This window comes from Leptonotus elevatus, chromosome 6 (assembly GCF_054856555.1).
Source record: "Leptonotus elevatus isolate MCC_2025b chromosome 6, RoL_Lele_1.0, whole genome shotgun sequence".
In the NCBI taxonomy this organism is placed as follows: domain Eukaryota; kingdom Metazoa; phylum Chordata; class Actinopteri; order Syngnathiformes; family Syngnathidae; genus Leptonotus; species Leptonotus elevatus.
In genome coordinates, this window is record NC_141244.1 from 14,449,284 (window position 1) to 14,461,614 (window position 12,331).

Here is a 12,331-nt window from a genome sequence, read left to right on the forward strand (position 1 = left end):
CTGTTCTTTGGTTCATCTGTCCGTCCATCTTTTCATCTCTTTCTTCAAACAGCTATTGTTCTGTCCATCTACCCTCAAGTCCAGCTCCGTCCGTCCGATCATCAATTGGGTGTTTGTCATCTATCCATCCTTCTTTCACTCCATCCATCCTTCCATCTATCCATATGTCCATATCATCTATCAATCATCTATCCTTCCACTCATCCATCAGACTTGGTGTCTGTCATCCATCAATCCATATATATATACTGTAAGTCGCCTATCCTTGCATCGATACCAACCATCTTTTCCTACTGAAATATTTACCTACCTACCTACCAACTAGAAGAGGTGTGAATTGCCTAGTACCTGGTGATTCGATCCGTGTCACGATTCGATTCGATACCGATTAATCCAGATACGAATCTATAAGTTGATTATTGCAATTTTTTTTCTTTCTCAAATTTAGAAAATACTCATCAGTAAACTTGTACATGTACAATGTAAGATTTGTATGAAAATGTATTTATCTGAAACTTCAGGTTTAAACTGTGGGTCACTGTATTTAACAAACAATCTTTTGCAAACTGTTTCATGTTTGAACAGCATTGAAATAAAATATTGTTAATATTCCATTAATATAACATTCTTCAATGCTTAACGTGTGAACCCTAACCCTAAGTAAGACGTTTTGTTGAATATTTCCACAAATTGTTTAAACATCGATTCGGCCGCACACTGAATCGATTCGAGAATTGCGCGCTTTTAGATTGCGATATATTGCTAAATCGATTTATTTTAACACCCCTACTACCTACCTATCTATCTGCTATGGAGCTATCTAGCTTTCAATCTAGCTAGCTAAATAGCTGATAAATGGATAGCTTTCCATCCAGCTAGCTTTTTAGTGTGCTGTGAGAGATCATCCATCCATCCATCCATCCATCCATCCATCTGGCTGGCTGTCGTCAATTGTCAACATCAAAACTTAGACTGCAGTGTTAACCTACTCACGTGAAAGCCAGGAATACAGTATGTTATAAAGACATAATTACAATTTTGTCCTTCCACGCCTGTTCAGCTTTGGACCCGTCAATGTCCAAAGTGGAGTGGACAGCTGCAAAGTCGTTTTTTCCCCCTCCCAAGTAACAGCTTGGTAACCCTAATTATTGACAGATGCTGCTGTGACTTTTCTTTTCTATTTTTTTTCTCCAAATACACACCAAAAGGGTACATTACAAATATGTTACCTACATGCCCAGATGTCATTTCAAAGTCAGCGCACAGCAATTAGAGTTAACCTCAAGCAAACATGAGCTCGGGCTCAGGATGAGAAAAACACGTCGTGATTTGTGCAAATCAAGAGACAGCAGCTCCTCACTCTCACAGGTTGTCATCTCAACGTACCGCAATTGATGATTTACTTTGTTTGATTGTTTTTCTTTTCATTTGTGGACTTTCCCAAACTACAAATGCTCTTATACGTCTTGACACAAAAAAAAAAAGAAGGAAAAAAAAAGACATGTTGTGACACGGCATCAGTCTGTCCTGACTCCTCGCATAGTTGGTGTGCATGCGTGTGTTTTATCTTGCAACCAACTTGTGTTTACTTCATTGTATATCATGAGGTTGATCTCTCCAAGACAGGAGCAGAGTGCATAAAAACATTACAACAGCACGAGGGGGCGTACGTCGAGTGGGGGTAGATTTAGGGGTGCTTGTGGTCCCGCCTCGATGTGGCCAATGACGTCAGACATTTTCATGAGACTGGGTCGAGCTTTGCAGCTTGCACGGAGCAGTTAAGTTAGAACTCCGCTTCGCACACATCTGCACCAGAAGAAGGTATTGTGCCGTTTTCTTTCTTTTATACAGCTAATGACAGTCGACGTCTATAAAGAATCATGTTGCTGTTGTCGTTTTTGTTATCGTCGTTTTGGGTAAATAAGACGCTATTGGAACTTGCAATTGGTCTGATTGAGACGTGTTAATTAAGCAGGGGTTCGTTCTGGCTAATTGAGTGCCTACTTGGTGGGAGTGGGGGGGGGGGGGTGCGCAACTTTAGAAACAATTGGTTTATAGTTGTCAGCCATCAAGTTTATAAGCTTGCGAGGTCATCATAGGGGGGAAACTTGCATATATACTGTACTATTGAAATAAATCCGACAAATTGTCATTTCAGGGGCCACAATCAAAAGAAAAAATAGTATTGTATAAAAATACACAATAATGTGATGTGAATAAAGTCATACTATTTAAAGAAAAATACAGTCACAATATTTTGAGAATAAAGTTGTATTTTTTCCAATAAGGAATCAAATTAATAATAATAATAATAATAATAATAATAATAATAATAATAATAATAATAATAATAATAATAATAATAATAATAATAATAATAATAATAATAATAATAATAATGATGATGATGATGATAAATAATTATAAGTATATTTTCTCTCTCTCCCTTCCTGCAAAATATTTATCATCATCATCACATTTATTACAGATTAAATTACATTTGTTGAAGAAAATATTATTTTAGTTGATGATGGAACGAAGTCAACAAAAGAGTGATTGAGAGTAATTCTTGGCAAAATATTTCTACAAAAGCAGTAAAAAAAACTCATACCTGTGATGATGTTAATGTGAGGAAAAATGGGGGGGAGGGGTCGACTTTTATTACACCTCTTATCTTTTTCTTGCAACATTACATGCTGTACATAAAATATATTTTTCTTTTTATACAATAATTTTCCTCATATTTTTTTCTTGTAATATTTTTAATGTTTTTTCATTTTGTAATTTTTTTCTATATTTTTGTAAATTAAGACCTCTGAATGTTATGGCTTTGTCCTTTACTATGATATCTTTATCCTCATAAAATTACAACTGTACTTTTTTTTTTTTTTCCAAGTTGATAACGTTAGAGTATTTGTTATTCCTGTTGCAGGTCTCAGGACAATGATGGACGTAATGGGCGCGACGCCTTACTACGATATAAACGATTCTGACCCCAGCGTCTCAAACGGCACGTTCTACGACGACGAGTATGATTACAAGGACGACCACGCCGAGCTCAGGCAGTCTCTCAACATCATGTCCCTCATCGTCTACTGCCTGGCTTTCGTCCTGGGCGTGTTGGGAAACGGCGTGGTGATCTGGGTCACTGGATTCAAGATGAAGAAAACCGTCAACACCGTTTGGTTCCTCAACCTGGCTGTTGCCGACTTCCTCTTCACAGCATTCCTTCCTTTGAGCGTGACTTACACCGCCATGGATTTCCACTGGCCTTTCGGCAAGTTCATGTGCAAGCTGAACAGCACCATGAGCTTCCTCAACATGTTCGCCAGTGTTTACATCCTGATGGTGATCAGCATTGATCGATGCGTGTCTGTGGTGTGGCCCGTGTGGGCTCAGAACTATCGCAGCGTGCAGAAGGCGTCATGTGTGAGTCTGGGTGTTTGGATCCTGGCTCTGATTCTGAGCACTCCGTACTTCATCTTCAGGGACACCGGGCCGTCGTACAACAATGAAGAAATCATCAACTGCTTCAACAACTTCGCCTTCTCTGATGATTACGTCACGCCGCATGTGACCCAGCTGCGACACTTCCGCCATCAGGCCATGACCATGACTCGCTTTTTTCTGGGATTTGTCGTCCCCTTCACTGTCATCGTGTCCTGTTACGCTGTGATAATCCACCGCCTCCGTAGGAACCGTACCCTGGCCAGCCAATCGAGTCGCCCCTTCAAGATCATCGCTGCCGTCATTGCCACTTTTTTCTTCTGCTGGGCTCCCTTTCACATTCTGGCTCTGATTGAGTTGGTCAATCACATCGCTGAGTATGAGAGTGAAATATTGGACAACATCATCACTATTGGGGTCCCAATAACCACCAGTCTAGCCTATCTCAACAGCTGCCTCAACCCGCTGCTCTATGTGTTCATGGGACAAGATTTCAAGGATAAAGTTCGCAAATCCATCCTGAAAGTACTGGAGACTGCTTTCCAGGAAGAGATTTCCCGCTCGTACACCTATACAAACTCAATGGTCACCAGTCGAAGCAAAGACAAGTCCCTTTCTGAAGCTGAGGTATAAAGTTGCCCATGTTAGATACTGAAACTTGTATATAGCCATTTTTAATTGTGTGACAAATAACACTGGGGAACTATTTGAAAAACAAATTCTGTTGATTTATGCCGATTAAAACTAAAATTAGCATGCTGGTTCCAAAATTGCAGTCAGTTTTTTTCCCCTCAAACTTACCTTCCAAATAAGCAATATTCCACTGATTAGCTGTAGTAAGACTGTAGTAAGAAAAGCTGACTCATCAGCTACATGGTAACTTGTTTGTGCCGTGAGAGGTGTATCTCCAATAGGTAAGTACTATCCATATCTATAAACAGAAGCTAGCAAAGTAATAATTAAGAGGATTCGTGCTGACTTTTCTCTTAACCTTGTAACCATGGGCATAACTTCGATTTCTTTTCATGCTGTTTTTTGAGTTGACAAATCTTATAACTATTCCATCTTAGTGTGTACTTACATTTATTTCATATTTTGTTAAGAAAACGCCGATCCCATAGCTAAAAAACACAACATGGTACAAAAAACTGAGAGCAGTTTTGGATTCCGCACCCAGAAATGTGTTAAAAACAGCTGCCAGGCCTAACTCAACAAAAATTGTGCTCCCCATTGTAATCACAGTTTTTGCCTCAACTGCTACTAACCCACACCTCCAATATTTACAATGTGATTACACTGACTGTTCAAAACATTGTAACCAAGCTGTGATGTATTTGTAGGCTGAAACATTTTGAAAAGTGTGTATTTTAATACCCTGCTACAGTGTCCACTGAGCTAAAGAGGAACTGATGCAACGTTAGACTAACAACCCATGTGTATAAAAATTTTATGAAATGATAGTTAAGAATTTATTCAAGTGAAACTGGACTTCAAAATAATTTGTGTTGCTGCAAAATGGTAAGAATCAAGTCAGATGGCTTAAAAAAAAAAGTAATGTACAGCTATCCAAAACAAACATGTAACACTGTGGGGCAAGTCAACTTAAACAATAATCATCATTGATCATCTTGTTTCCACATAAAATAACACTCATTTGAAACACACTTTAATTCATTAACGAGACTGTTTACATCCATCGGTAGCCTACTGCTGTTTTGGTTGGTTGAAATGGGCCCACTCGTACTTTATTTTATTTGTTCTTCAAATGGCTAAACAGTGGTGTGTATTTGTGGGAGGGTGTCGATTTATTTAGTGGATGATGCACCGACTTGGCCATTACAGTGCTTGAGGGAGTAACTGTATGTTCATTGCCATTTCACTCTAAAATCTTTTTTTTTGTTAGAATAAATAAATAATACAAATCAATAACAATACCAAACTTGCACTTTTAACCCAACCATATATTTGTCTTCTTACTCTTTAACTGGAATAAACTTCAGTGCATCTCCTGCATGCTTTTGTATGTTATAAAAAAAAAAACATGTCTATGTTAATATTATTTAAAGGCTTTACCTACAAAATGAATATTGTCACAATCCAAAGAAAAGCATTTTTCTCACAATGTTTTTTTTTGTTTTGTTTCGTACTCTTTTCATTGAACAGCATTATACAATACAGTAATTCATAATGGACTCAACATGTCAATGAGCATGGACATAAAAACACATGGCCTGTCTATGAAAGCTTAATTGTAATGTAAAATAAATGTAAATGATAAATACAGTATGTGTGTACAATAAAAGTGTTCTTTAAGAATTCGTTCAGTGAAGCTGGTGTGTAACATCCATTCATGTGTTCTCTCTAGTGACCTCCAGTGGCGCAACCTTACAGACTCTTTAAATCCATGTAAGTCTTCTTTGAATTCCTATTGAGCATAATGATACTGTCAAAACAAATTTTGATATTTTTATAGGTAACTTTTATATTTTAATGATTATATTCTGAGTAATATTTGCATTACATAACAAAACAGTGCCAACAATAAGATACATTTGCACATTATTCTTTGTATGTACTATTTAAAATTGTACATACAGCCAAATTGTTGATTTATAAATGTGTGGCTTACGAGAACTGTTTATTACACATTTCTATTGCATTTGTTTTTATGTGGTTAGTTGTTTTTACCCATTTGGTTCATTTTATATTTAACCATCAAGGAGCATTCTTCATACATTAGATTAAATAATTTTATTCGGGATCCCTATTTTTAAGTTGCATGTGACATGATCAAAACCTTATTTGTTTTGCCTGCTTTATGCCCGCGTTTATGTAAACTCTCCAGATTCTCCCATCATCTTTCGACAAACTGGATCAGGTGACTTGCGTGCCCTTTAATTTGCTAGCGCTCCCGTGATGCCTCCTTGTGTTGCATCATAAAATCTGCTCAGATTCCAACCAGTGAAACGTTTTTCAGAGTTGTTCCATTCCTAAAGATCATATTTCCACTCTGAACTTGCCAAGTCCAAGGCACCCAAAATTGAAGGTCTATCATGTGAATATTGTTATTGAGAAGCGGCCATGGTGTCCGTCAGGGTCATGTTATTTGTGGGCCTGATTCCCGTCTATTCCGATCTGGTGTTGGCTTTGCTGTTTTCAGGATTTTTAAATGTGTCTTTTGGCTCTTTTTCTGCTTCTGATCATCGTTGCTGGCTTTATTTTCTCATGTTTCACTTTACTTTGTTTGAGTTGACTGTTATGGTTACCACTCATGAAATGTTCCTATTCTTTCACACAGACCCCACAAAAATTGCCACATCGGAGCCGTCACCAAGACCCAGCAATTATCCAGTTACAAAGATCGCAACCAAGCGGAATATTACCACAATTTTATGAAGGTCAACTTCGCCCACGTCATCCGTTTAAGACACCTCAATTGTCTGACCAGGAAAAATTGTTGAACTTCATTGTTAACCAAAACAGCAGCACCGATGCATGCTTCTTTTTTCTTTTTTTTGAACTGAAAGGGGCTACTTTGTCTAAATGTCAATCAGTAGCCAGCAATGGGCAAAATATAGCCACCTAGGTCCTGCTGTGCTGTACCGAAGAGTTCCATGATCTAGAGTCCTGTAATATTTGTTCCATTAATTTTGCTGATTTTTCTTAAAATGAGTTCATCAAATCTATTCATTCATTTTATTTTTGTTTTAATTTATTTGACACATTATAGAATTGGTTAATTGATTTAAGGTCAATACAGTTGCAACACTATATACTGTATGTAGTCCTGTACACATTAATAATATAAAAATACATTAATTCAAATTTATTGTATTTTAAGTTTTTTTTTTTTTTAATTCTAAAGAATTATTGTATTGTAAAAAAAATACAATCTACATCCAGGATATATTGTGTATATACTGTATATACATAATGTATGGACCTTTTACCCCCCCAAATGTATGATACTCATGACTGCATGACAAAACTGCCTACAGTATTCTACAAATGTATTGATATTGATTAATCCACCCTTGCACATTTTATAGCACTGGAGCCAATGCTGCCTGACATAGTCGGTCGGGCGAAAGAGGAGATGTACACCATGGACCCATCTCTTTAAACAAAAGCCAAGAGCCAAGATTTGAACCGAGACTAAAACCAGATACCGTGTTGAAACACTGAACAATTCCTCATTCTGATTGTTTTGTTCTTGAAATATTGAGACACTGTTTGGACAGAGACGAGATTGGACAGGCCTCAAATTCTAAAACATGATGGACACGCAAAGGGAAGTTTACCAAGGAGTCAGGAGGTTTATATGGAATGCTTGCCTGATAGTGGCAAAACTGGAAACTTGCTTGTGATAAAAAGCATATGTGGAAAATCATGGAGTTGATACAGGCAGGCCGCAGGGCAAGAACTGAAGTCAAGTGTATTTGCAGTATATAAGTGGGCATATGTTAAATAAATGCTTTAGCATGTTGGTTTAAACAGCATGAGAGGCCATTTGATTAAATTAACCCCCACAGCGAGACACCTCCAGAGAAGTGGTCCACCCCAGATCCTGCCGGGTCTATCAATGCAGAATCCTCCACAGCAACATGTACAAATAATCATTTATGGTAGTACGGTACCACGCCACACGGTGGCGACTCTAATTTGTTATGCCTGTAGGTCACTCTTCCCTTGGACGTTCTCGTTACACTTTTTGCCATGGACTAAGATGGTCATGTGTAGATAGGCTGCTATTCTTTCTTCGGTAATGCATGGTTAGAGCTAAATGTATTGTTTTTATTCCTAAATAAATAAGTACCTGTGGAAATACATGTCTTTGCTCCCTTTGGCAACAGCACCTGTCCATCCATGGCTCGCCACCTCCTCAGCTGAAAACACCACACGTTACAAACAGCATTAGCTTTACGCCGGAAAATTCTGTGAATACCGCACATTTATTTTCCATATAAAATTATCCAAATGAATCCCATCGTACGATACAAAAATGTTTTAGATGTTTACCAGTAACTAAAATGTTGTGGGGGAGGGGGGGAGCATTCCTTTTGCCACAGACGTCAACAACACAACGTCGTCCTGAAATCAAGTTCAATCACTAAGGATGCTAAAAAACAAAAAACTATTTTATCACGCTGACATTGTTTTATCCGGTGCCTGTTGCCAGCGTTAACCGCTAGTTGCTAGCTAGCCTACAGCGAGAAAGACGGCGAGAGCCATCGGATTACTTTTCAAAGGCAGTTTAATAGACAAAAATAACTGCACACATTGATGCTGACATCCTGACATAGGCTGATCACTTTTTCACAAACCAGGCTCACTCAAATGTGCTGTTCAATCTGGCAAAATCGCTAATGACGTCACTTTGTTTCGTCGTTCCAAATCTGTGAGAGATTTTTTTCTGAAATATCAGGGAGGGGGAATTAAAATTCTGAAAATGTATTTAAAATTTTTACAATATTAGCAGTAAACAACAAGCTCACTTTTATTAGAGAATAAATGACAAGCCTTTTTTTGATATCCCCAAATGAATTATCAATCAATTGATTGTCAAAAATATCAGTCTCTCTTAAACTAAAGCCAATTCAAAGAAATTAATGTCATTTTTTGGCTTGGCACTCAAAAAATAAATTGCTGGACAGTAAAATAACAGATGCCAGCAACTTTTTAAGGGTGATTTTTTAAGGAGACTGTAGCTCATCGCCACTTAGCCCCTGTCCGAGCAGGGCAGGAGGGAAGGAGTGGCAATTAGACAGGCCAAAATACAAATATCACAGCATGAGGCAGGGTGAAAGACTATTTGCATACTAGGTGTGTAACCAAATGTTGTCTCTCACATTCCAAAACATGGTTAGCTAAAGATTCCAATTTGCCCATAAGTGTGAATGAGAGTGCAATATACTGCCGCCCAGTCCACGATGTACCCTGCCTCTTACCCAACGTGAGATGAGATGGACACCGGCCACAGTTCTAATCAGGACAAGTGCTATACAAAATGGATGAATGGGTTGACTAATAGGAAAGTGAAGCAGATCAATTGTTACACATTTTGTGAGTTTATAAAACAGTTTCAACATCGTTTTTAAGTTATCGTATACGCAAAGAAAAAGTGTTTTAAAGTGAAGTGCATGTGAATTCGGATTGCCCAAACTGGGTAATGTCATCACGCCGGTTGCTTTATTAGAGCAATGGGCTTGGGTAACTTCTTCTTTTGCTGCATCTTCACCCCACTGGAGAGCTTTGAAAAAGGTACTGTACTATATGTATGTTATTATTAAAGCTCGTTATTTGGTTTGGTGCATCTCAATAAATTTAAATATTGTCACAAAGTTCATTTATTTCAGTTGTTCAATTAAAAAGTGAATTGATATACAGTATATTATTTATACAGTATGATTATAGCCACCCTCTCTTTTTCACAACATATTTTGAATATTACCTGGCAGCAGATTATGTTTTGCTTTGTAGATTAGTTGTTTGGTTTTATATTCTACAAGAGCAAACAATTTTAAACTTTTATAGTAGTAGAAATAGTGCATTTGTGTGGGGAAGATATCCGATAATGTGGATTGCTCTCATAGCTTTTTTACACAATACAAACAGAGGGTGTAAGGAATTTTTATCGGTGTTTCCCCAAACCTCTGAACAATAGTTTAAATATGGTCACACTAATGAACAGTAAAGAATGTGCAAAGATATCTGGTTGAGAAAAGGTTTTACTTTAGCCATAATACAAATACTTTTTGAGTTTTAGTTAGCCACGGACTTCCGACTTCCGTAAAATACACAGCAATAATGTTTCCGGTTACTGATGGACGCGTCCCAATACTGGCTTTCCACCTCCCTCATGCAATAAATCATATTAACGACAACTAATGTGGACAAATACTGCACGCACATCATCGCGCCGCGCAACAAACGCGCCTACAGTAAATTCACCCGCCCGTTGGCACAAATGTCATTGCAGTATAAAAGGCTACATAAAACTGTTCGTACGAGTATTGGGACGCGGCCGATTACGTCATAACTGGAAACGGAAACAAAGTTGATGGGTGAAAACAAGGAAGTCGGAAGTCCCACCTCCTCCGTGGCATATAGTCCATTAATTTGTACTCAAACATTTCCAAATACCATTAGATTTGTCATTACTTTTTCTTGATAACTTGTTTTTATCAAACCATGTTTATACTTTTCTTTAATTTTGCGGTCATAGTTGTATCATCTGCAAACATTTCAATAAATGGGAAAATAAGAATGTTGGTCCTAATACTGACCCCTGGCGGACACAACACACAATGTCCTAACATTTTGATTGAAACTATCAAGATAAATAAGACATATTCAAGATCTGTATGTTTTGGGCTTTTACTAAATTGGTGTGAGTAAACCTGAGTTGACAACATAAGGAAGTATTGTCAACAGAGGAACTTGCAGCATGTTGCGCAATTGCTTATTCTGTGAACAACAATATTATGAACTGTAATGGAAGGATATTTGGACTGAGGAAAAAATAAGGTGTTATTTTTTGCAGGTTTCAAGACAATGGAGGTCCCGACTCCATCTGTCTTTCCCATGAATGAAACCACCTCACCAGGTGAAGACGTCAATGAGAAAGACGACCTTTTTGGCAATCTGACAAGCTTCCCACACGCTCAGTTGATACATTCCCTCAACATCATGTCAGTTGTCTTTTACTCCCTAGCTTTTGTCCTGGGCGTGCTGGGCAACGGCGTGGTGATCTATGTAACTGGATTCATGATGAAGAAAACCGTCAACACCGTTTGGTTCCTCAACCTCGCAGTGGCTGACTTTCTCTTCACAGCCTTCCTTCCTTTGAGTGTGTCGTACACCGCTCTGCAATTCCACTGGCCCTTTGGCACATTCATGTGCAGGCTCAATAGCACAGTTAGCGCCCTCAACATGTTCGCCAGTGTTTACATCCTGATGGTGATCAGCATTGACCGATTCCTGTCCGTGTTGTTGCCTGTTTGGGCCCAGAACCACCGCAGTGTCCAGAAGGCTTCCCGTGTGAGTGTGTGCGTTTGGGTGCTCGCTCTGATTCTAAGCGTTCCGTTTTTCGTCTTCAGGGACACGGGGCCGTCCTTCTTTAGTGAAGAAGTCATTAACTGCTTCAACAACTATGCATTTTCTAATGACGCCACACCAGAGCTGCAACTGTTTCGCCATCAGGCCATAACCGTGACTCGCTTCTTCCTGAGTTTTGCTATCCCCTTCACCGTCATCGTCTCCTGTTACGCTGCCATTATCCATCGCCTCAGAAAGAATCCCAACCTGGCAAACAAATCAAGTCGCACCTTTAAGATCATTGCTGCTGTTATAATTGTTTTTTTCCTCTGCTGGGCTCCCTTTCACATCCTTGTTTTAATGGAATTAACCAGTTTCAAGTATTTAAATGTGGAATTGCTAAATGTTATAACGCTTGGGCTGCCAATAGCCACGAGCTTGGCGTTTATCAACAGTTGCCTGAATCCAGTGCTCTATGTGTTCATGGGACAAGATTTCAAGGATAAAGTTGGCAAATCTATTGTGAAAGTACTTGAGCGTGCTTTCCAGGAAGAGGACGCTGATGTGGACACAAAAACAGTTGAAACCAGTCAGGGCAATGAAAATAGTCAAGTCTGAGTTTCTCGAAAAAATTGTGCCAGCAGATGCAGAAACATTACATTACAAGTAATTGCAAAAAAAAAAAAAATCCTGCTTAGCTTTTATTGTTTGTATTCTTGGTTTGGGTGGCTATGTTTTGAAACACTAGCACAATTTATGTTAGTGAATATGTTCCTGCATGTTGTCTTATAACGCTTAGCAAAATAAACAATTCAATTGTGCATAAAATCATCTTTCAAGTATCGAC

General features: G+C 38.4%; 2 protein-coding genes across 4 annotated transcripts; both read left to right on the top strand.

Annotated features, from left to right (window-relative positions):
• Positions 1–1,717: 1,717 nt before the first annotated feature.
• On the top strand, positions 1,718–8,276 carry LOC147172182 (chemerin-like receptor 1). 2 transcript variants are annotated; one of them, XM_086079617.1, is made up of 4 exons: positions 1,718–1,821; positions 2,933–4,074; positions 5,813–5,853; positions 6,746–8,276. In XM_086079617.1, exons 2-3 carry the CDS (start codon positions 2,944–2,946, stop codon positions 5,813–5,815), a joined length of 1,134 nt encoding a protein of 377 aa, XP_085935743.1. In that variant the 5' UTR covers positions 1,718–1,821; positions 2,933–2,943; the 3' UTR covers positions 5,816–5,853; positions 6,746–8,276. The 2 variants fall into 2 exon arrangements, with proteins under 2 accessions (XP_085935743.1, XP_085935740.1); XM_086079614.1 differs by lacking the exons at positions 5,813–5,853; positions 6,746–8,276 and having other exon boundaries at positions 2,933–5,763.
• Positions 8,277–9,647: 1,371 nt separating this feature from the next.
• On the top strand, positions 9,648–12,277 carry LOC147172183 (chemerin-like receptor 1). Of its 2 annotated transcripts, XM_086078682.1 has the most exons (3): positions 9,686–9,708; positions 10,991–11,053; positions 11,162–12,277. In XM_086078682.1, the coding sequence occupies exons 2-3, from the start codon at positions 11,002–11,004 to the stop codon at positions 12,100–12,102; spliced, it is 993 nt and encodes a 330-aa protein (XP_085934808.1). In that variant the 5' UTR covers positions 9,686–9,708; positions 10,991–11,001; the 3' UTR covers positions 12,103–12,277. The 2 variants fall into 2 exon arrangements, with proteins under 2 accessions (XP_085934807.1, XP_085934808.1); XM_086078681.1 differs by having other exon boundaries at positions 9,648–9,708; positions 10,991–12,277.
• The last annotated feature ends 54 nt before the right edge of the window (positions 12,278–12,331 follow it).